Source organism: Amborella trichopoda, chromosome 10, assembly GCF_054954075.1.
Source record: "Amborella trichopoda isolate Santa Cruz 75 chromosome 10, AtrichopodaSantaCruz75HAP2 v2.0, whole genome shotgun sequence".
NCBI lineage: Eukaryota > Viridiplantae > Streptophyta > Magnoliopsida > Amborellales > Amborellaceae > Amborella > Amborella trichopoda.
The window spans coordinates 43,086,755-43,109,636 of NC_142345.1; the positions used below are offsets into that span (position 1 = coordinate 43,086,755).

Genomic DNA, 22,882 nt, shown 5'->3' on the forward strand with positions numbered 1-22,882 from the left:
TAATGTAGAAATGTGGTCCCTGCGGCATAAATCAATTTTCCATGAAAAAAAACTCATTTTCCGTGAAAAAACAGTTGTGGCTTTGGTGTCATCAAAACTTGCTAGCTTGTATTGTGGCCCTTATGCTCTATCCACAAAACTAAGATGAATAAAAAATATTAAAAAAGGACAAAGTGTGGAAGCAAATCAGAAGTTCATAAAGCTAAAAAAAAAAAAGGGATCTCAAATTATGGATCTTGTGCCTAAGACACTTCTCAGCTTAGAATTAAGGTTCATCAGGAGCAAACCTAGGTTAAGTAATGAATTAGCTGATAGATCGCTTATTATTAGCGGCATAATGTTAAAAGGAGGTGGCTAAATGGAGGTTCAACTTACCAATGACCCCAAACCATAATCGGTTTTGGATCGCCTACCCACTTTATCGATCCATTGGCTAAATTGGTAAAAACTCAATAAAAACAGTATAAGGCGATTGTGCGATAGGACAATATCACCCACCCCTTTGAATCCGATCTGGATCGACGATTCTGTGAATATTGGTGGAGCGTTTACCACAAATACAGTGTCATGAAATTGCCACACAAAATAGATACTGATCCCTTCCCAAACTGAACCTTAATGCATTATTGATTTGCGACTTTATGCTCAAAACTGCACTTTTTCCAGTAATTTGTAATTGGACTTTGAAAGCAAAACTTAATGAGGGTCTTTTATTGAGATATTAAAATTTGGAAAAAAGGTAACAAAAATAGTGCCAGCGTTTAAGGTTGTTTGGACAGTTCCGATACAGGCATGCTAGTATTCTAAAAATCTGGAATCTAACAGTGCAATTCGAAAAACTGCTTCTATACCTTTTCTACCATGGAAGGTTAAGGCTAATTTAATAGCTCCAAAATGGGTATGAGTGTACCCATCTTTAAGCCATTAGGGAAAAAAGTTTCTTGGTAAAATAATGGTGATATATTGTTCAGCTTGGATAGCAGGAATTTGATGCATATACTTATATGCTATGTACCATTCTATTTATGCATCAGCTCAGCATTTTAGCATCCATTTCCAAATAAAGTCCTTGATTACTAACAGATCAATGCATTAATTTGTTTGGGCCCTTGATCCCCTAGTCTATTTCGTATCAGTGATCCAAGAATGGCAAGTGGGCTCCAACTTGACAGGGGTCTGATTCAAGGTTCCCTTTGCCCGCCGCCCCCACCCCTACCCCTCAGGGGGTTTGACTCGGGTGAGTCCGAGTCATAGAGGGTTTTATTTTACATAAAAGGTTCACTTTTAAAATTATTGGAAGACCATAAACTCAAAGATTTCGGGGTTCTTTTCCCCAAAATCGCCAATAAATCTCGAGTAAAATCTGATTTTTGAAACTCTCTTAGACCCCTATTGGAATCTCTACCTTCAAAAGAAAATTTTTTTCCCTCCCTTGAACACAATATTAACAAACCATGAGTTTTCTCATTTCCAGTTAAAATGTCATCGTTTAGTGTAAACCTTCTCTCTCATACACATACACACAAACACAAATTTTTAAGTAGTTTTATATGTGATTCTCTTGGAAGCGTCAAAACTATTTCTCTCTTTACTCTTCTCCGGTGTTATTTGAACATACATTTTTTTACTTAGTATTACGTGTTGACACGTAAATGTGTGTCGAACATTGACACTTAATCGATGTGTCAAATGACATCATCAACTTTTAAGTATGTTTCCTAGCTTCGGTTAAGTTAAGAGCAGTGTTTAAAAAAACTCGGGAATCGCCATGGACGGCTCAAATCGACGAAAAAAACGGGAATCGTCCGGTTCTAGAGAGAACCGGACGATCTGTACAGTGACTCGCCGATTCACTGTACGGAATCGACGAGTCCGTACAGTGAATCGGCGAGTCCCGTACGGAATTATTATTATTATTATTATTATTATTATTATTATTTTTTTTTTTTTTTTTTTTTTTTTTTTTTTTTTTTTTTTTTTTTTTTTTTTTTTTTTTTTTGTAACCCATGATATATTTTTTTGTAATACTTGATCGATTTTTTTGTAATCCATGATCGAATTTTTTGTTTTTTGTAACCCATGATAGAATTTTTGTAATCCATGATCGAATGTTTTGTAATACATGATCGAAATGTTTGTTTTTTTTTTGTAATCCATGATCGAAATGTTTGTTTTTTTTTTTGTAATCCATGATCGAAGTTTTTGTTTTTTGCTTTTTTTGTAACCCATGATAGAGTTTTTTGTAATCCATGATTGAATTTTTTGTAATCCATGATCCAATTGTTTTTTTCTTTTTTTGTAATCCACGATTGAATTTTTTGTTTTTTTTTGTTTGTCTTTTTTTTGTAATCCATGATCGAATTTTATGTAATCCATGATCAAATTTTATGTAATCCATGATCGAATTTTTTGTAATCCATGATTGAATTTTTTGAAAATTTGTGATTTTTTTTTTTTAATCCATGATCGAATTTTTTTTTGTAATCCATAATAGAATTTTTTGAAAATTTGTGATTTTTTTTTTTAATCCATGATCGAATTTTTTTTTGTAATCCATGATAGAATTTTTTGAAAATTTGTGATTTTTTTTTTTAATCCATGATCGATTTTTTTGAAAATTTGTTATTTTTTTTTAATCCATATTATTCAAAGAGAAAATGAAAGAGATGATGATTCTGAGGCCACCCTATCCCAGCCATATTATTCACATATCGAGTCTCAACAACAATAGTGTAGGGATGAGCACGACAATGCAAGTGACCATGAAGGATGAACAATCTTCAGGGATTTTAGATTGGGAACACAACAAAACACTAACACTCAGGGATTTGGAAATAGTCAGACGCCTGCTAATATCGATGATTCGTTTTTAGATCGAATCAATGAATTGTTAAACGAATTCAATCAATGGCACCAGCGTGACCAAGAAGAACAATAACGTCGTCTATCATTTTATTTTTAGATCATATGTTACTAATTTTATGCTTTATTGTAGTTCATGTATGTTGATATACTTATTCCATGATAATTATATGTTTATCCTTTTGTGTGATGTAAATTAAATGCTGAATGGCTGTTCATGCAGGGAAAGAACATATCAATATTCGCATATTCATTCAAAAATATGAAAATTCTTAATGGAGTACCCTCATTTCTTATTGAATTCCTAAAAAATAATATTTATAATGAATTTTAATAATTTTTTCGGATTGTTTTTAAGCTTTATTCTGACCGATTCATCCGATTTCCGATCCGGATCGTTGATTCTCCGATCCGGATCTGTTTTTTGGAAGCCCGATCCGGATCACCGATCTGTTTTTTAAACCATTGGTTAAGAGCATTTACACCCTAGTTATCTAGCTAAAAGCTATAACCCCTCTCTATAGCCTTGTTTAAATGAAGGTTAATCTCATTAGGAGCAATATATCTTATCTGAAATTAATATGCTTTTCATAATATTATTTCGTCAGCTTTTTGGTACGTATATTGTATTTTATTTAATTATTTAATTTTTTTTTTGGGGATTTTTAGCTAAATTTTATTATTCTTGGATAAGTTGTCATTCACCAAAATAATTTTTTTTCAAAAAAATAAACTTAGATATAAAATTGCTTGTAAATTATTTAAGAACATATGTTTAATCATTTTATCAAAATAATAAATACATCCAGAGAACCCCCCATGCCTTTTCAATTCTCTTTCTGGCTATTGGTTTCCTATGCCTTGTGAAGTGCTTCCAAAAGCTTAACACAAAGTGAGGGGCTCTTTTTTTCTTTTTAAACATTCCATAAATGTAATTTTTGGTGTGAACAATTCTTACGATGGCTCAAAATCTATTTTCATATCTAATTATAAAATTTTAAACTTCAAAATCTGTTTCATACAAGTAGACCTATAAACACATTTTGAAAATGGACAGTTTAGTTAATGTGTGGCAAGATACACTATTTTGAGACTCAAATTTTTTTTTTTCTCATACATATGATCAATTAGAGTATTTTTTAATATTAAAATAACTTTTTATGATAGATTTTTAAGGTACACCTTAATTTTATATTTTAAGGTTGCAACCTTATATAAACTTTTTTCGTTTCTTATTAATGCATTTTATTTTAGAGACCAAGTAAATAACTAATTACACAAATTTAACAAAATATAACAAAATTTATTTGAAGGGTGAGTGTGGTTTTTGCAACCTTGAACAATCCAATTAAGGTGTACCTCCAAATTTTATCCTAACATATAATTTTGGTGCAAAACATTATCAAGATTATCTTATAAAATTTTAAGCTTCAAAAATGGCTAAAATCAAGTAGATCTATAAACATATAAAAATCTTGAAAATGGACGGTCTAGATAATGTGTTGTAAGTGCATTATTTCCGGGACTCAATATATATATATATTGTAATATTCATACATCTCTATGTTGAGATGATCAACCGGAGGGTTTTTCAACGTTAAAGCAACTTTCTCCGGTGGATTTTTGAGGTGCATATGTATTTATACATTTTAAGGTATTAGTGGGTTTATCTTTAGTAGAAGAATGTCACAGTGACCTCTCTCTTTTTTTGTTTTGTTTTTTTTTTTTTTTTTGGGTAATTTCAATGGGGAAGATATGCTTCTACATGTTTGTTTTAAGTAGATTAGGAGTTTGGTTTTTTTGAAGGTATTAGTGAAGTGGTGTTAGCGATGACAATGGAAACACAACGTGGTGACTAGAGTGTAAGGTGCTACTACCACGACTCAAACCTTTTCCCATGTCACAATTACTTATAAATTACAACCATCCAATATGAATCTCATAGCTTGGATGAGCTAGAAATTTTTTTTTGAACTTCAAAATTGATCAATGAAATATATACAACCACTCAATTGAAATATATACAATCACTCAACTTTACAACGAATGGTCAAGATAGGAAAATGTAAATTGTCTCAGGGTATATTTTCCCTTTATTTTTTTTCACCTTCATATTGTATTTATCTCCGCTATCACAAAGTCACGCACACGCACACACACAATCTCTCACTCTTATTTTATCAGTTATTTAGGCCTCCATGGATTTCCCCTCTCACTCGCTCGTGTATTCAGTATGCTATCTGAGCCCCTATTGATTTCCCTTATTTCCCATTTCTCCCTCTGATGGTTTTATCATCTGTATCCCATTCTCTCTCTCTCTCTCTCTCTCTCATTTTTGTATTATTGCTCATTTAATGCAAAAACCTGCGTCTTCCTCTCTGAAACCAGTTAACTTAACAGGTCTGCTGTATCGAGGTGCGTTCTTTCTCTCACTGCATCATTTTTCCTTTAACTCTGTGGCTCTTTGCGGTTCTCTTGATGAATTTCTTATCGATTAAATCTTCCTTTTTTTGATGCCTCTCTAGTTCTTGTCTTTGATCCTTGCACTTATTCAAATTTTTATTTTTGTTGGAATAATTTGCAGAAAAATTTGGTAAGGTAGATCTAGGGTTTTAATTCCTTCGTCTGTTATGGGTTGATAGCATTGGGACCTTTCAAAAGCCCCCCCTTTTTTTGCTTCTTCTATTTTCCTCTTACCTTCCCTTGTTGATTTTTAGGGTATTTTTGCTCGTTGAATATTAGATTACCCCAGATGAAATTTTGTTTTAACCTCTGTGTGTTTGTGTGTGTGTTTCTCTGTTATGTGCTATTTTACTTTAGCATTTGCCTAGTTATTTCAAGAATCACGAATATTTCGTATTCTGGTTTCATTGTTCATTTCCATATGAAGTCTTTGTTTTTCCTGGCTTAAAGTCATTTCCTTGATGCACTCATGTTGCAGGCTGAGAGATTATGCATCAGCTTCAAAATTCCCACCATCCAAAAACCTGTATTTTGGTTTTTGTTGGAGTATGATGAAATTCCATTTTGGGTTTGTTTATATTTTCGGAATTAGAGATGGAGTTTCCCCCAAAAGTTAAATACTAGAGAATATGTAGAAGAGCATGCCTACAATTTATTAAACACTTCTCTGTTCCCTGATAAAGTTGGTTGAATAAGATAAGTTTGCATCTGGGGTTGGTCTAGAGTAGCAGATAGAGGTGCATTTTCCACCTAAAATTACATTCTATAAAATGTATGGGAGAACAGGCCTAGATAGGTTCAAAAAAGCCCAAACTATTGAACCCTTTTCTGTTACGTTAAATAATTCAGTTACTAAGCCAGCAACTCAACCTCTGATTAGTTCTTCTAAACCCCAAGTTTCACAATCCCAATCTCAAAACCAGCAACAAAATGTACGTCCAAAACCTAATGGGTCAGAGGGTGCCCAAGTTACTTCTGTGGGGGGTGGGCAATCAAATTGGCAGCCCCCTGATTGGGCAATTGAGCCGAGGCCTGGTGTTTATTATCTTGAGGTTATGAAGGATGGAGAAATTCTCGACAAAATCAGTCTTGATAAGAGGCGCCACATTTTTGGAAGGCAGTATGCTTCTTGTGATTTTGTGCTTGATCACCCCTCCGTTTCTCGGCAGCATGCTGCGGTAGTGCCTCACAAGAATGGGAGGTTTGTACATTCAATTAAATTTTTATTTCTCTCTCGTTATTTGTGTAGTTGATTCATCTCTGATGTATTTGACTTTCGTGATGTTGGTAGGTGAATGTGGTTACTTTGGTTAGTTTCTCGACTTTGAGTTCATAGGGGGAGGTTTAAGTATTGCCATTTGAAAAGTCTGCAATAAAAAATTATCTTGGTTTTAACTTAGAGTTGTGGAATTAATTTTCTCCTTTATTGAGAGTACTATTTCTATCATCAGATAGTACAAGTGGTGTAATGATGGGAATATTACAATGAGTCAATAATGGAAAGAAAGGGAAAACTGAATGATGTTGTCTGGCACCTTCGAATGCTATTTGTTTTGCTTTAAGATTTGGTAATTGACTGTTCAAGGGTATATGCCTTCTTGATTGGTTACATTAGAAATAAGATAAAGAGAAAACATTTGATGACATGTGAAATTTTGGGGTGCAAAAGATAAAACAAATTTCTCAGCTTTCATGCGTCAAGCATAGTGAGGCTACTTCAAGTATTTTGGAACAACTTATCATCTTGGAAATGTTTCGTATTAATAGCCCATGGCGGCTAGATACCATTCAGAGTAGCATAATGCGCAAGCATGAATCTGATTATATTAAAAGATATCTTTGGTAAAAAAAGTCATCATTTAGGTGCAAACTATCTGATTTTGGCATCTAATTGTTGTTTATTTTTTATTATTAACTTGTATTTAATTTAACCAGAAAACAAGAGGTTTGTAAGTGTAATTGTATGGGATGTAGTACAAAACTGAAATGAAATTGTATATCACTTCTATTCTTGAGGCTTTGCAAGTCATTCTGAGTGGACAATGACTAACTGCGGCATTTGGGTCCCCTTTTTGGCTATGGATTGTGCTAAAGGCTAGCTTCTGTCCATGTGTGATTGGACGCGATTCTTTTCTTAAGCAAACTCTTTCAGAGGAGATATTGGCAAAGCTCCGTGCGAAGCCGTAGCAGCCCTGAGCCCATGGCTTTGCGTTTTTATGGAATCACCTTTGATAACAATGGGCCCTAATCAGGTTGGAGAAGCAAATACCCACCATGCCATTGCTTCTGCTTCGTTGGCATCACAAATTCCGATTGGTCCTGAGAGCCAGAACTCTTTCCTGATGAGAGCCCATGTGCAAATCTGCAGCTTGTTTCTATGTTTTGGTATTGAGAGTTGGGATATTCTGCTCAAGAATGTCTTCCTGTTGTCTCCAACCATAGACCCCAAAAGCTTCCAAGGATAACAAAGGGTTAGGCCAGGCCTTATGAAGGAAGAAGAAGAAGGACCAAATGGCTGAGGCAACTCCATAATGAATGAACAAGCATGAGACAATTTCAGCATCTTCCTTGCACATGATTCATCCTTTTGGTGTTGGGATTTCATGCTGTTGAAGGTGGTCTAGTGTCAGGACCTTTTCTAATTAGCTAACCAGTTAAAAGCTTATATCTTTGGTGGAGGCAGCGCCACCGAACCCCAACCCTCCCCCACCCACACACACACACAAAAAAAAAAAGAAAAAGAGGAAAAAAGTGGAAGAAAAAAAGAAAGAAAGGAAAAACCTTCCTTGAGTTTCTCAGCCCAATAGCAGTTTGAGTAAGGGCCAGGCAGAAGTTTTCACCAAGAAGGACCTTTGCCATTAGGGCACCAGGCCTGCCTAATTTACATGAAGACTGACTTTAAGGAGTGTGATCAGATCCAGAACTGCTTCTGCTCTCAGGGTGCATCTGAAGCAGGGGAAGTGTACCATGGTAAATACGGAGACAAGCATAAGCTGAGTGGGTTAGATTTTTTTCCTTGTGTGTTGTGCATTTGCTTGCTTCCAATGAAACAATTTGGTCTTTTTGCATGGTATCAATTCAGAGCTGTAAATTTTCTTTTACTTTTTTGTTGGTTTGGGAGAAAAAAAAAGCAGATGAGAAAAATATAACTTCTTGAATGTTAACTGTCTTTTATTAATTCAACGATATATTTTCAAGTATACTTTCATGTACAAAATGGTGTGTGTGTGCATGAGACTCAATTAAAGAAGTGGAGTCTATACGAAGAGGACCTGACAGGATATGTTGGATGTTCCTAAGAAGTAGAAGCCACTAAAATGTAGTTCGGCGTGTTAATGTAATACTGATTGTAGTTCCTCGTGTTAATATGATGTTCAATGGTATCTGTCTTTGTTCGAGGCTTAAGTTATTATCTCATGAATGCACCTGTTACATGAATATGATTACACTTAGAAGTAGACGTTCATTTTTATTTTTTCAAATAGCATTCAAAGTTGAGTGAGCTTGAATTTTACTTTCATTAAAGTAAATCAATTTCTCTAGCATGGCATTTTCATGCTTTTGATCATTTGACTATTCCAGAACTTTTTTATGTTTCGTTTGCAGCATATATGTCATTGATTTGGGTTCAGTACATGGTACCTTTGTTGCCAATGAACGACTAACAAAGGATAACCCAGTTGAGCTAGAAGCAGGGCAATCCCTACGTTTTGCCGCATCAACAAGAAGTTATATTCTAAGAAAGAATACGGCTGCGCTTTTCCCTACCCCTTCACTAGCCACTGAATTTGTTCCCCCTTCTCCTCCTGACCCTTCAGATGAAGATGCAGTATTAGCATATAATACTATTCTAAACCGCCATGGAGCAATCAAGCCAGGTTTGTCTTCTAAGTCATCTAGCACTAGGGAGGACGGTGAGAAAGTGGAGAGATCTAGCAAGAGACTTAGAAAAACAAGAGTGGCATTCAGGGACCAAGTTGGAGGTAATTTGGTGGAGGTTGTTGGGATATCTGATGGCCAAGATGTTGGAACTGAACCAGGCCCTGTTGGTGTGAAAGAAGGGAGTCTTGTGGGGAAGTACGAGTCTCTTGTACAAGTCACTGTGATACCCAAAGGTCAGGAGCCACATTCTCCGAAGGATGGGGGGTCTAAAGGGGTAACCGATAAGTTACAACAAGTTTTGAACAAAGTTAAAACTGCTACAAAAGTTGGAATTTATGATGATCTCTATGGAGATTCTTTTGCAGGAAAAGTGGGTTCCTCTTGGGCAAACCTATCAGGACCAAATGGGTTGAATTTGGAAAGTGAAGGAAAGTCTCCAGGTGGATTTGAGAAAAAACAGGATACGATTTCAACTTATGATGATGATGACGACTTGTTCGGTGACAATGATTAGTGTGAGATATAGCACTTACATAGGAGTGTTTTTGTCCATGCTGTGGTTTTGGATTAAAACCTACTGGAGGTATGCTGTCCTCTTTACATGGAAATCTTCATGTAATTCCTGTTATATGCCGAATAGAAGTTATCACTTTTGGAATGCTTGAATTTTTGTAATGTGTCATAGCATCAATGAAATGTTGCATCATTGTCTGCTCTCTCTTTCTCTCTCTGTTTGTGTGTGTGTGTGTGTGTGCACGTGCGAGTGTGTGCGTGCGTGGGTTTGTCTCTTTCTTTGCATACACCCATGTATGATTGGTCTAGATAATTGAAGCCTAGCGTCTGAAGGGGCTGTGGAGAATTTCTGCATGTGTAGGATGCAGCTATAATAGCTAATCTGAAAGATACAGAGATTTGGCAATCAATCTATAGTCAATCTAACAACCCAAAGAACTTGTAAAATTATATATGTGCTTTATCTTTGAAGTAGTTGCTTTTTTCTTAAATCCATTATTACTAGTATATGTAAATGTGGGTATTGTATATGATATGGTTTGAACGTTGGGAAGATATACAATGCAGATTTTATCTCTGACCCTGATTTTGTAGTGGCCATGGTAGTCTCCATTCAATGGTGCACACTCGTTGTTCTGCTATGCATGGCTGCTAGAAAAGACGTATGGAAACATATTCAAGCCCAATTATCTGCTTAACGATCAAAACCTGCTCAAGTGTTTGTTTCTTTTCAAGACAAAGTAAGTTTGAATCAATGTTCAATTGATTGATCCTCTTCACTAACCATCTCTATTTTTGTGACCAGCCAAAATGTGAAGTATGAATTTGTGAAATAATGGAGTTTGAACAGTTCAACAGCTAAGTGGATACCAGAATTATAACTCACTTGTCTTCTCTTATCCTACAACAATTTTAACTCAACTATTTCCTCTTTATCCCCTACGAAAAGCAAATTCGGGATGATTACATTAGACACATCATGAGAATGGGCTAGGGCCTTAGCAGTAAGGTAGTGCCATTGAGCCCCATGATGAAGTCCTTGAACTCTATTCTCACCAAAGGATAGGGCCCAAATCTCCATTAACTGTTTGTTTTTTCTTCATCAGTATATTGTTGCAACTCTCATAGGGATGCTGTTCTCACCCATCCAATCATATTATTATTAGTAATCCAAACTCGAAGTGCTCTAGCCTTAGGTACAATGGATTCACGGCTTCGCAATGGTTCCATAAATGACTGTCACTTTTCCTGTGCTATTTCAAAGTAGATCTGCATTCTTATGGGAACCAAGTTACTTTAAGTTCTATTAATGTTAAGCTTAAGGGATCTTAAAGGAAGTAGGCAGAGATCTAAACTAAGTGATAACTACAAATGAGCTCCACTGCTTACTGAAGCAGTCACCTATAGAGACATGGGACACCCCAAAACTCAGTTTTAGCCAAGACTTACATGATGCGCATATCCTTTAACCTTCTTAATGAGCAATGAGTTTAACAAATTGACTCCTATTATTTCAAAAGGTCTCTTTATTTTTTCTTCTAAATGAAAATCTTTGATGGGTTTTAGATAATAGCATGTCCAACCATCTTCCAATTTTTGTGGCCTTGAATACCCTTTGATATTAGGGTGTAAGTTTTGACATTAGAGTGCGGTATATATATATAAGGTGGCAATTTTACTTGTACAAGTAATGCTGTAATGTTTTACACCATCTATTTTAATTGAAAAATATAAATTTGATACGTTTTTTAAGACAATGTCAAAAGAGATGATATCTTTGAAGATAATGTTAAATCTACATCATCTATGGTGTGGATTTTTGAGACATTCTACAAGCAAGGTCACAACTTTATATAAACTTTTGTTTGACATCAACACCATCATCCCTCACATTAAAAGAATTGCAATAAGAAGGAAAAATGCTTGAGCAACAGTATAATGAATGAGGAGATAAGTTGGAATTACATTGATCTGAAAATTCATTGGTTTTGAAGTCCGAAAACATTTTTCTCATAGTTTGTGAAAAATGAAATCATGTTGATCCAATTAACGACTTTGGTTATTTGGGACCTTGTCTGTTGAGGGTATGGCTTTTGATATAGCGGAATTTGAGGGTATGGCTTTTGATATAGCGGAATAATGAAACGTGATTCACGTAGTCGATTGCAAATAATTGTAAATAATTGGAACAAGGCTCATGGCATAATAATGATGGTGATAGGTATTTGGAACCTTATATTTGAGAGGTAATTGTTCCCATTGTATGCAATGCCCCTGATTATTGCTGTAAGCTTGAAAAGTATTGAACAGCTACTCCATAGAAATCATAATTCATTAATTCCATCAGTTTTGCTAGGTGGGCCTGCCGTGCGAACTATACATTTGGTCCCATGAACAAAACACTGGGGCGTTCTTTTTGATCCAATATCCCAAAAAATCTGAGATTGTTTTCAAACCAAAAAAGATTTGAAGCATGGGGATTGTATAATATATGATCATTTATATTTATTACAAGGATATCACAATTGTTCCAAGCCATTATGTAAAATTGAAGAGCTTGAGATGTGTCACAAAGTTCGATAATTTTTTTTTTGAAGTCTATGTCTAGTATGTGATGCATTCACAATACACAATTTGAAATATAATGGACAATAATAATTGTGACATCCCTGTGATGAAAATAAATGGTTATCCCTAAACAATGCTTCAAATCAAATATTATTTACTCTAACGGGATTTATCCGATTAGATCTAGAGCTTCAAAGTTGATTTTTTCTTCTTTTGAGATTGATCACATTGGGAATCCAAGATGTTTTGAAAACTATCATGTCACCCGAAGCCTTGAAGTGGAGGACCAGATAAAAAAGAAAAAAAGAAAAAAAAAGGAAATATTTGTTACATGTTTCAATGAAAGTTATGGATATTAAATCAAAGGACCAGAAATGTTTTATCTGTTTTTGTTTATGATGTAATTTTTGTTGTGCATTATAATCTTGATCTCAATAATAAAATTTCATACACTAGTCCAAAAAAAAAAAAAAAAAATTTCTTTGGCACGACCTTTTGTTTCTACTTCTTGGGTCCGAACAAGAAGGCAACTAACATAATTTGGCACGTGCCACTTAAGTAGGCCACATTATACCTTTGCTTGTTTATGGTTCCAGAAGTTGAGCAGGGTGACTTGGAAATTTCAAATATCTTTCGACCAGTTATCTGAGTGAAATAAATCTTATAAGTAGGAAAAAAAAAAAAAGTACGAATAAGATAACAACTAGTAGAAATAAGGTTGAATGGTATGTTCTGTCCATTTTAATTGGATGGAAAACATGTCAAATTTTGACTCTTTTTAAAAATATATGTCAAATCTATACCATTTAACAAAATAGATGATCCCACTACCTTCTACAATTGATGTTACCGTCTCATACCTACTGCACATCCGGTAAAGTATTTGTTCTAATGTTAAATCGACAATTCAATCGCTAAATGATTTTGTAAGATAGTTTGACCATTTAAATGATATTTTTAATAAAAAAACAAAACCTCTTGGTGTGGTGAACCTGCAATTTCATGGCGTCATGTATGATGCCATATACTTCTTAGATCATCTGACATGGCTTTAGGCCCATTTAAGGAGAATGGGGACACACAAAATGAAGAAGAGTATAACAATGACTGGTACTTTGCTAACGGGTTGGGGAATCTGTTATTAAAGGACTTAGCACTCGTGTTTGGTGGACTTGTAGAGAGAGAGAGAGAGCAAGTGGGAAGGTTGCTGGTTAAAAAGATTATTTAATTATTGTTTAATCCAACGAGTAGTCAAAGAGATTAGATTTAGATTTGAATACATTTTATGCTGTCGGGACTTAAATATAAAACACGAATTACATGAGGCAAATTCCAAATTTTGAAGATAAAGCAGGATTTTTTTTATTAATTTTTTTTTTAAGTTGTATTTAACAATTTTGAACACTTTTCTATCTTTATTTTGTACTCATTACAAGGGTACGACATTTCAACTGCCGACATCAAGCACATTAGTAACATATGGCAGTGAAAATAAAGCAAGATTTTTCTATAAATTTCTTTATTAAATTGTACTATAAATTTCTTTATTTAGTTGTACTCAATAATTTAGAATATTTTTTTATTTTTATTTTTTATATATTTTTTGTTATTATAAAGCTATGACATCTTTAACGTGAAGTGTGACATCAAACAAATTAGTAACATAATGGGAAAAAAAAAAAAAAAAACTAAAAAATCCTCCCCAATTGATGAGCCAGAGCCATGGACGCACAAACGAAACATTGGCGGCCCAGCAGAGCAGAGAAATCTTCAAATGTCCGTAGAGAGAAAGAGAGATGGGAGTTTAGTATAAATATAGAGTCCATATGTTGTAGAGAGATTAAAGCCCGAGGGTATAATGGAACCCAAACCAGAGCAAGCAGCAGCACAATCCGAAGAGCTTCCACACGTCCTCGTCTTCCCGGCTCCTTACCACGGGCACGCAACGCCCCTCTTTTCCCTTGCGGCCGCCCTGGCGACCCACGGCCTACACATAACGATCCTTGTGCTCCCCTGCCTCCCCTCTCTCTCCGCCTTCATGGCTTCTGCATCTTCTCGCTTGCTACCCATCTCCTTTCTCTCGCTCCCCGCCCCCGCCCCCGCCCCCGCCCCTCACTCCCCTGACCTCCATACCATTATTCACTCTCTCTCACTCCTCTCAGACCCCATTCGACGCCTCATACTCGACCTCCCATCCCCCCCCACTGCTCTCATCTCCGACATGTTCCTCGGCTTCACAGAGCCACTCGCTCGCTCCTTCTCCATCCCCCGCTTCGCCTTCTACCCTTCCGGTGCCTATGCCACCTCTATATTCCACTCAATTTGGCTCAACAACCCCCCCGAACCTACCACTGAGCCCACTGGACCCATCGAACCCACTTCTAGCTCATCCACCATCACCATATCCGATGTCCCATCTGCTCCCTCCTTCGAGTTCGGCCAACTTTCTGGACTTTTTGTGCGATACAAGCGAGCAGAGAGATCGATACCTCTCGACCCGGCTTGGGCTTCAGTGAGAGACTGTTGGCTGTGGAATATCGAGAGCCACGGCCGAGTGCTCAACACCTTCGCCGATGCAGAGGGGGAGTTTCTCTCGCACCTGGGCCCAGTTGAACAGGCCGGGCGTGTCTGGGCGGTCGGGCCGCTTCACATGCTTGCAGAGTCCGGCACTGAGGGGGAGGGTTTGGCTCGAGCTGAGGAGTGGCTCAAGGGCCGAGCTGAGGGCTCCGTGGTATACGTGTGTTTCGGCACCATGGCGAGCTTCAACCAGGACCAGGTGGGTGCCATGGCTATGTCCTTTTCCTACGGTTCCTCTTCTACGGAAAGAGATAGGAAATAGGAAATATATGTTAGAACGAGTGTTCGCAAATTCGGAAGGCACAACTCCGACATCACCGATCAAACCGAAATCCGGCACTGGCATATCCAATTTTGGCCAGTGGTATTTTTTTCTTTAAAATAAAAAATATATAAAATCTTCGAAAATAAGAGATTTGTTTATATTGTGATTTCGAATTTTTTTTTTTTTTATCATTTTGACACGGATTGGAAAGTTTTTGGGCCATGAATACTTACCTTTTATATTTTTTTTTTTCTTTTTTTTTTAAAATATAAAAAATATCCTTGGGCACATATCGAGGATAAAGTTTTTATAGGGCTTAAAGATTTATGAAAGCAAAATAAAGTCTCACTCGAATCCATGTTTGGAGAGCACTTTCGGCAATAGAAATCTCTACGAGGGCTTTAAAATAAATTTTCAATATTGACAATAAATTTTGAAACTAAAAAAAATGTTACACATCTTGCGGATCTATGAACACTTATTTTTAGAGTGAAATGTACGGTCTAAATAATTTATTACAATGAACACTATTTTTATAGTTTGAAATCTAATTTGTTGATTTACACAACTATAATGTTCAAGCCGAGATGATCGATGTAAAGGTTTTTCAATTAATCAATTGCAACTTTCGATAAGGTATGACGTGAGGTTTTACTTATTTTGATAGGGCTGCAGCTCTATCAAAGTATTTTCCTTTTTTAAAATCCATTTTTCAATACTTTTTAACGATGCGCTTTATTTAATCATGCTTTTAAATATACTATTTATATTTTTTTTGAATTATTTTTTGTTTCTTTATTTTTTAATATTTGGACCAACTAAGACTTAACCAGTTTTTTTGGCCGGTTTCTGAGATCAGTTCGATTTTTTTAACACTAGGTAAAAAAAAGCTATAGCTCATCGGAGTGGACTAGGTTTTTGTAAGACCACAGATTTACAATGTTGCCCCTAATATATCTCATAAGATATCACACCGGTTTGGTACAGCTGCACCTCAAAATCTTATAGGAGAAATCCAGTTTAGTGCTAAAAAAAAATTATTATTGCCTGCAAGTCAATTTTTACCTCTAGCTATGGAGTTTGAGGCTAAAAAACAATATCGATTCGATAATGAATATTTTAATCTTAAAATCATTTTAATTATTAGATATATGATCATTTAGGCAGATACAATCAATTAAGGATTATGTTAGGCTTTTCATATATACGAGTATTTCTTTGAGGTGCTCAAAATTTGTAGGCACTCGATACTCTTACCTCACCATATAGTACTTTTTTTCTCTAAGGGTATTTTAAATAATTAATATGAGGTAAAGTAAAAATTTTTGATGGAAAGAGAATAATTTATTAACTATAATTTGAAGATGACATGATCTACATGAGATATGATATCACCAATATGAAGCAATGACTACTTCTTTAACGGCCAAAAAAATGCTACTAGTTTATTATAAAAATATTTATCCAAACCCTCCAAATAACAAAAAAATGTTCTTACTCAAAAAATTTTGTATTACAAAATAAGGGGCAACGAATGTTAAAAAATGTTGAGAACATTAGAAAAATACTTATACATGAGTACCCTAACATAACCCATCAATAAAAATAAATAGGTTTCTCCATGTCGGAATTCTCTGTAGTGTGCTTACATACTCAGGTTTTACTAAAGGGTACAATTTATATACGGTGCTCACCTTAAAACAATTAATAGTAAATGCACGCCTCCAAATCCTACTCGAAGGTGCAGTTCTGCTACCCAAACTCTTATGTTTTTATCCTTAAGAATAAAATTTAGAACTCCAAAAATGGTAGGGTTAGCAGATTTATAAACATTTGTAAATCTAGAAAACGACCAGACCAAAGAATGCATTACAAGACGTGCCACTTTTAATACTTGAAATCCTTTTCTTCATATTCATACATCTCGAGATCGAAATGATCAAATGAGGTTTTTCAATATTAAAACAATCTTTTTTAGGGATTAGAGAGGGATAGGCAATGCTTGCTTCATGTGGTCAGTGGGGTCTTTAAGCTTGTTGGTGGAGCAGGGTCTTCGAGATTTAGTGATTGTTTGTATTTTAAGAGTGTTGGTTGGTCTTCCTTTGAAGTAGGGGTATTTTCCCTATTTTTTCTCTCTATAATTGTACTTTTGGAGTTTATCTCCTTATATTTATTGTTAACATTAAAAGAAAAAAGAGAAAAGAAAAGCACCTCACGGTACAAAATAGACACCTTATGTAAACCTCTTGATTTTACAAGACAAGCTTTTTTGTTTGATATAAAATCTTGAGTTGAAGTTTAACGACTTGGTTTATGTACCGAGTCGAGATCAAGAAGGTTTGATCAAGATGGGTCTTGTTGGTGGCTAAAGACTTGCAAAGGGTCCTTTTATTTTATGACCTGGTAGAGTGAACATAGATGATGGGTCAACTTAAATACCATATACCTATTGTACCCTATGTACCAATTCTACTCTATTAAGCATTCTTAAATACTTCTTAGGGTGATACAATTGGTCCCTCTTCAGAGTTAGGTAGCCATCAATGGATTAATATAAATGGTGGATGTATGATATCTTGTATTTGTAGTAGATATGACATATATACATTTTGTTTATCCCTTTAGAATGACACTGTTCTATAAATTGGGATATATTGGTGTATCACACATCACACTTTACTTAGTCTTATTAGAATAACTTTATGTTTCTTGTTAGAAAAAAAAAAATGAAAAAAAAAAAAAAAAACCCACGAAAGGACAATGGAAGCCCTATAATATGATCCATATGGTCATCATACATTAAATATGTAACGTCCTTTGAACGGGTTATCTAAAAAAATGTTGATTGGACCACATGGTTATAGACTTATAGTCATTACACTGATCCTATGGATAATAGGATTTTGGTAAAGTGTAATGAGACCATCTATCTTTGTTATAAGAAGTTTACAATAACCTTTTACTGCTACATGCGCAATCGGAAGCCTCGATGCTTGCAATTGACCGCGTGTAAAGTTCAAACGATTTTTTCTCGAATTTTATGGAAGCCTTGGTGCTTGCAATCGACCATGCGTAAAGTTCAAACGATTTTTTTTCGAATTTTATATAAGCCTCGGTACTTGCAATCAGCCATGTGTAAAGTTCTAACAAGTTTTTTTCGAATTTTGTCTCTGATTTCAGATCTGACTGTTAAAAATAATTGTTACACTGTACTATTTTATAATATAGAACCCCTCCTATTTTTCCTAAAAAAATTCACCCTCAATGTACACAATCAAACACATCAAAAGTTGTTAGGTTGATGCAATGGCGAGTGGACTGAAGACCAGTGGAGCAAAGTTCCTTTGGGTTATGCCCAATCACTGGGAGTTGCCTCCAGGGTTCGAGTCGTCAATACAAGATCATGGAGCAGTACTTCGAGGCTGGGTACCACAGGCTCGTGTGCTTGGGCACAAAGCCATCGGGGCGTTCTTGACACACTGTGGGTGGAATTCGGTGCTGGAGGGCCTTGCGGCTGGGGTGCCAATGGTGGGGTGGCCACTGGGGGCCGAGCAACACTTGAATGCGCGTCTTTTGGTCGAGGGCCTCAGGGTTGGAGTGCTAGTTACCGAGGGTAAGGTGGGTGGACTGGATCCAGGCTCACTTGCCCGAGCGGTGGCTAGAGTGATGGAGCCCAGGTCGACTGAGAGAGTGCATGCTAGGCTCATGGGTGAGGCGGCTCGACAAGCTGTGGTGCCCGGTGGGAGCTCAAGGGTTGACTTGGAAGGGTTAGTAGAGGAGTTGATGAGGCTTCACGCGAAAGGGATCACACCAAAGTAAACCAAAATAAGACCGGTTTTCACATGTATGGTTGTGGTGACAATTTATTGTTATTAAAATTGTAATTTTTAAAAGGATGTGGTTTGCGATTTTAAACAAAAATAAGGTGCACCACTAAATTTTGTTATAAGATGTAGACTTTGGTACTCTCCAATTATCACCGTTCAAATAATGATGTTATGGTGCTCCTCATATGACCATGCTACTTACCAAGTCAAGTGGGTCATACTATATGTCCTTTCTAGAAGATTCTATAAGCTTCTTGTAGCGACATGAATTTGGGCCCAAGGGAAGAATATGGCGGCAAAAGTCAGGAATTTGGGGGTCATTTGTGAAAAATAAAGGTGACACATTGCGTTTCGGGGGCAATGATTTCATGAAATGGTTGTATCATGGTATAATGCAACTACATTTTTAAAAAATTATGTTTTTGGTATTTGTATGACCCTAAATTTTGCGTACACATTCTCTTCATCCTCATAATCAATGATAAGGAAAAAAAATTCAACTTGCACGTTAGATATGGTCAAAATTAATACCCTCCAACAATGAATCTCGACGGTTTATTTAGTGAATTTCAAGATCTAGGCCTTAACAAATTCAAAATCACTTTTTTCTTTTATAGTATTGTTAATCTAATGATGATAACACCATAAAAAAATTTTGGGAATAAAAAAATCTTTTTGAGGACTATATCTAACCAACTCACTAAAATGGACGGCTTATATTAATTGGACAAGAAAAACAATTTCTATGGCTTTTTTTTCAAATTTTCTTTTTTTGTGATTTGTCTTTAGAATGAAAAGAGTGTACATTTTAAGATTCGTGTCACATAAATGTTTCTAGCATTGTTTTTTAATGTAGTTGTATTACACTACTATACAACCGTTGCATGAGATCATCGCTCTTAACTATATTTAAATATATTTCATATATTGAGACTCAAAAAATATTATTGGACCTGATCGAATCTGGACCTATTGAATACATGATTTGGACATGGACCCAACCCACCAGGTCGAATTATTGGACCTATAGCTGGACCCCGACCGGGTCCACACCTCCGGTCGTGGGTCAGGTCCGGATCCGTTGCCAACCCTAGGTGTTGTGTCAATTACACTCAATGATTTAAAAATTACTGATCTGATTAATAGTGTTAATTATATTTTAGGAAAGCTTTCTATGTCCCCCCTACAACATAGAAGTTCTATCCTCTCCCTACCATCTAGCCGTCAATTTTTTATTAAGAGAGCCCACTCACCGTTTGATCTTAGATTCGACGTCTCAAAGCATTTTATTTTTAGTTTTTTTAATACAATTTTTATAATATAAAATTTGGTACGTGCCATCTTCTCATTGGGGCGCATCTATAAAAAATATTAACAATAATTTTTCGATAAAAAATAATGACCAAAATACTCCTTAAAACTTTAAGGGGTATTGTGGTTATTTAATTTTATCGAAAATATTTTTTTTATATTTTTTCGTTTGTGCGAGTTTAATAGACGAATGGACGTCCAAAATTTGGTGTCAAAATAGTTTATAGAAAAAAAATTAAAAATAAAATAGTGTAGAGACGTGACATTGTGATTGAGCAATCTTAGCCCTCCATTCAAAATGGTCATTTGGATAAGAGAGAAGATAGAACTTTTATGTTGTAGGGGAACATACAAAGCTTTCCCTTATATTTTATTGTTCGGAATTGATTGAGTAGGATTGAGAATATGGCTAGACGAGTTCAGTTCAAGTAACCCTCGATCCGTCCAGTTCTTTTAATTTTTTATTTGGTTTTTGACTTCTTTGTTAATTGTAGCCCATTCCTACTTTGGATTCGGGCTAATTTGGACCAGCCAAATTGGAATCTGACCCTGATTCAAGGCCTGATTCGATTTAAATACTACACGGAAAACCAATTCCGGTGCCGGAAAATCTTGCGATGGCTTGTAAATCGATTTCCGCTTCTCTAATTGTGAATTTCAAAACTCAAAAAGACGGTGCAAATTTCGTGGATCCGTGACCACTCTAAACAAATAACACCAAAAAATTTGCACGATAATTCATTTTTAAGGCTTCAAATTTATTTTACTTTTCTTCTTTTAGATCCATCAACATGGAGGTAGAAATAATAAATTTGAAGGTCTTCCTATAAAAAACTCCAATATTTAGTGAGCTTTGAATGATCTATAAAATACAGCCTCACCTTGAATCCTAGTCAAAACAATCTGGGCATTGAAAATATTCATGATGGTTCGAAAATCAATTTCCAACACCAACTATAAAATTAGAAGCTAAAAAAATACTACAATCTTGTAGATTTATGAACACTTATTTTTTAAGGCAAAATGGATGGTCTAGATAATTTGTTGCAATAACGTTCAAGGCAAGAGTACCGGCATGAATGTTTTCCCATACAAGAATTACAATTTGCAGTATATTTTGAGGTGAGGCTTTACTTAATTTGATAAAGTTGCAGGCCTGTCAAACCATTTTCTATTCTTTAATCGGATTGTTACTTTTTATTCTTGGAATTACACATTAAAAAGCCATTTTTTTTTAATATAAAGAGAACACATACATTTTATTCTTGGAATTACAAATTAAAAAGCCATTTATTTTTAATATAAAGAGAACACAATCATCTTTAGCCATAATATGTGAAAGGTGTGTCCCACAATTAGAATATTCCATTTTTGTATTTTCCTCGTAAAAATTCATTTTGAGATTCTCATGATGAATTTAGGATGACAGTGTTTTGTGTAAAAAGAAAGAGATCGAGAAAATCTCTTAAAAGGAAGAAAACAAAAAAACCCAATACTATTATTGCAAGTACTGATTTTTTTTTTAAAATTATAAAAATAAAAAAACCCCACGAATGCAGCATAGAAATTGAGGTTTATTCCCGTATGTATGAAGCCTCAACATCTCCTCTACCAAACATTCAAATGCAGCATTGAAGCTCCCTCCTGGCCCCACAGCTCGATGTCCCCCTCACTCATGAGCCTAGCACGCACTCTCTCAGATGACCCAGGCTCCATCACTCCGGCCACAGCTTGAGCTAGTGAGCTCGGATCCAGTCCACCCCCTTCAGTCTCATTCATTCGCACCCCAACTCCAAGGCCCTTTTCCCAATAAACATGCATTCAAGTGTTGCTCGGCCTCGATTGGCCACCCCACCATTGGCACCCACCCCGGGTGCGAGGCCTTCCAGCATCGAATTCCACCCACAGTGTGTCAAGAATGCACCAATTGCTTTGTTCCTCAAGACACGAGCTTGTGGTGCCCAGCCTCGAAGTACTGCTCCATGACCTTCCATTGATGGCTCAAAGCCGGAGGGCAAGTTCCGGTGATTGGGGATAACCCATAGGAACATTGATCCACTCATCTCGAGTTCAGCCGCGATTGCACCTACCTGCTAAGTTTTGATATATAAGATTGTCCCATGTGAGGGTGTTTTTTTTTGGAAAATTTTTATCCAAGTTAATGTTGACGGATTTATGTGGTCTTTAAAGACCTTATGAGTATGTATTGAAATACTTTTATTATATTGAAACATAAATTAAGTCGAAGTGTGGTCCCTCGAAGACCATACTAAGCAAATGATATTTGCTTATACTGGACTGTGCTTATCGATCTAAGCCAAACAGTTGGAAAACCCAAGGTACCTGGGCATAAATAATTAACCGAGGAGGGTTTTGGGTTAGCCCTTGATAATGTCGGAGCTTATGCCTAGATGAGAGAGTCGAGGGATTGTGTGACCCTTGTGTATGATGGTAGGCCTACTGAGATTGAGGCCAAAACCTCATCCATGTTCCATCACACGACATGCATATTGTTATATTGTTTCGAAAATCTAGATATCCACCTTTGGGTGAAGCGTATGCATGTGCGAGAGATACCCCTACGCATCATAAAGCTGTGATTGCATCAGGTCGT

The 22,882-nt window shown here is 35.9% G+C and overlaps 2 protein-coding genes across 4 annotated transcripts; both read left to right on the forward strand.

Annotated features, from left to right (window-relative positions):
• The first annotated feature begins 5,076 nt into the window (after positions 1 to 5,076).
• Positions 5,077 to 9,923, forward strand: LOC18447567 (SMAD/FHA domain-containing protein). 2 transcript variants are annotated; one of them, XM_020675596.2, is made up of 3 exons: positions 5,077 to 5,277; positions 5,804 to 6,526; positions 8,908 to 9,923. In XM_020675596.2, exons 2-3 carry the CDS (start codon positions 6,096 to 6,098, stop codon positions 9,719 to 9,721), a joined length of 1,245 nt encoding a protein of 414 aa, XP_020531255.1. In that variant the 5' UTR covers positions 5,077 to 5,277; positions 5,804 to 6,095; the 3' UTR covers positions 9,722 to 9,923. The 2 variants fall into 2 exon arrangements, with proteins under 2 accessions (XP_020531255.1, XP_006857723.1); XM_006857661.4 differs by having other exon boundaries at positions 8,932 to 9,923.
• Positions 9,924 to 13,981: 4,058 nt separating this feature from the next.
• LOC18447566 (flavonol 3-O-glucosyltransferase UGT89B1) lies at positions 13,982 to 19,141 on the forward strand. Of its 2 annotated transcripts, none has more exons than XM_088849145.1 (2): positions 13,982 to 15,064; positions 18,311 to 18,436. In XM_088849145.1, exons 1-2 carry the CDS (start codon positions 14,147 to 14,149, stop codon positions 18,314 to 18,316), a joined length of 924 nt encoding a protein of 307 aa, XP_088705271.1. In that variant the 5' UTR covers positions 13,982 to 14,146; the 3' UTR covers positions 18,317 to 18,436. The 2 variants fall into 2 exon arrangements, with proteins under 2 accessions (XP_088705271.1, XP_006857722.3); XM_006857660.3 differs by having other exon boundaries at positions 13,987 to 15,064; positions 18,428 to 19,141.
• The last annotated feature ends 3,741 nt before the right edge of the window (positions 19,142 to 22,882 follow it).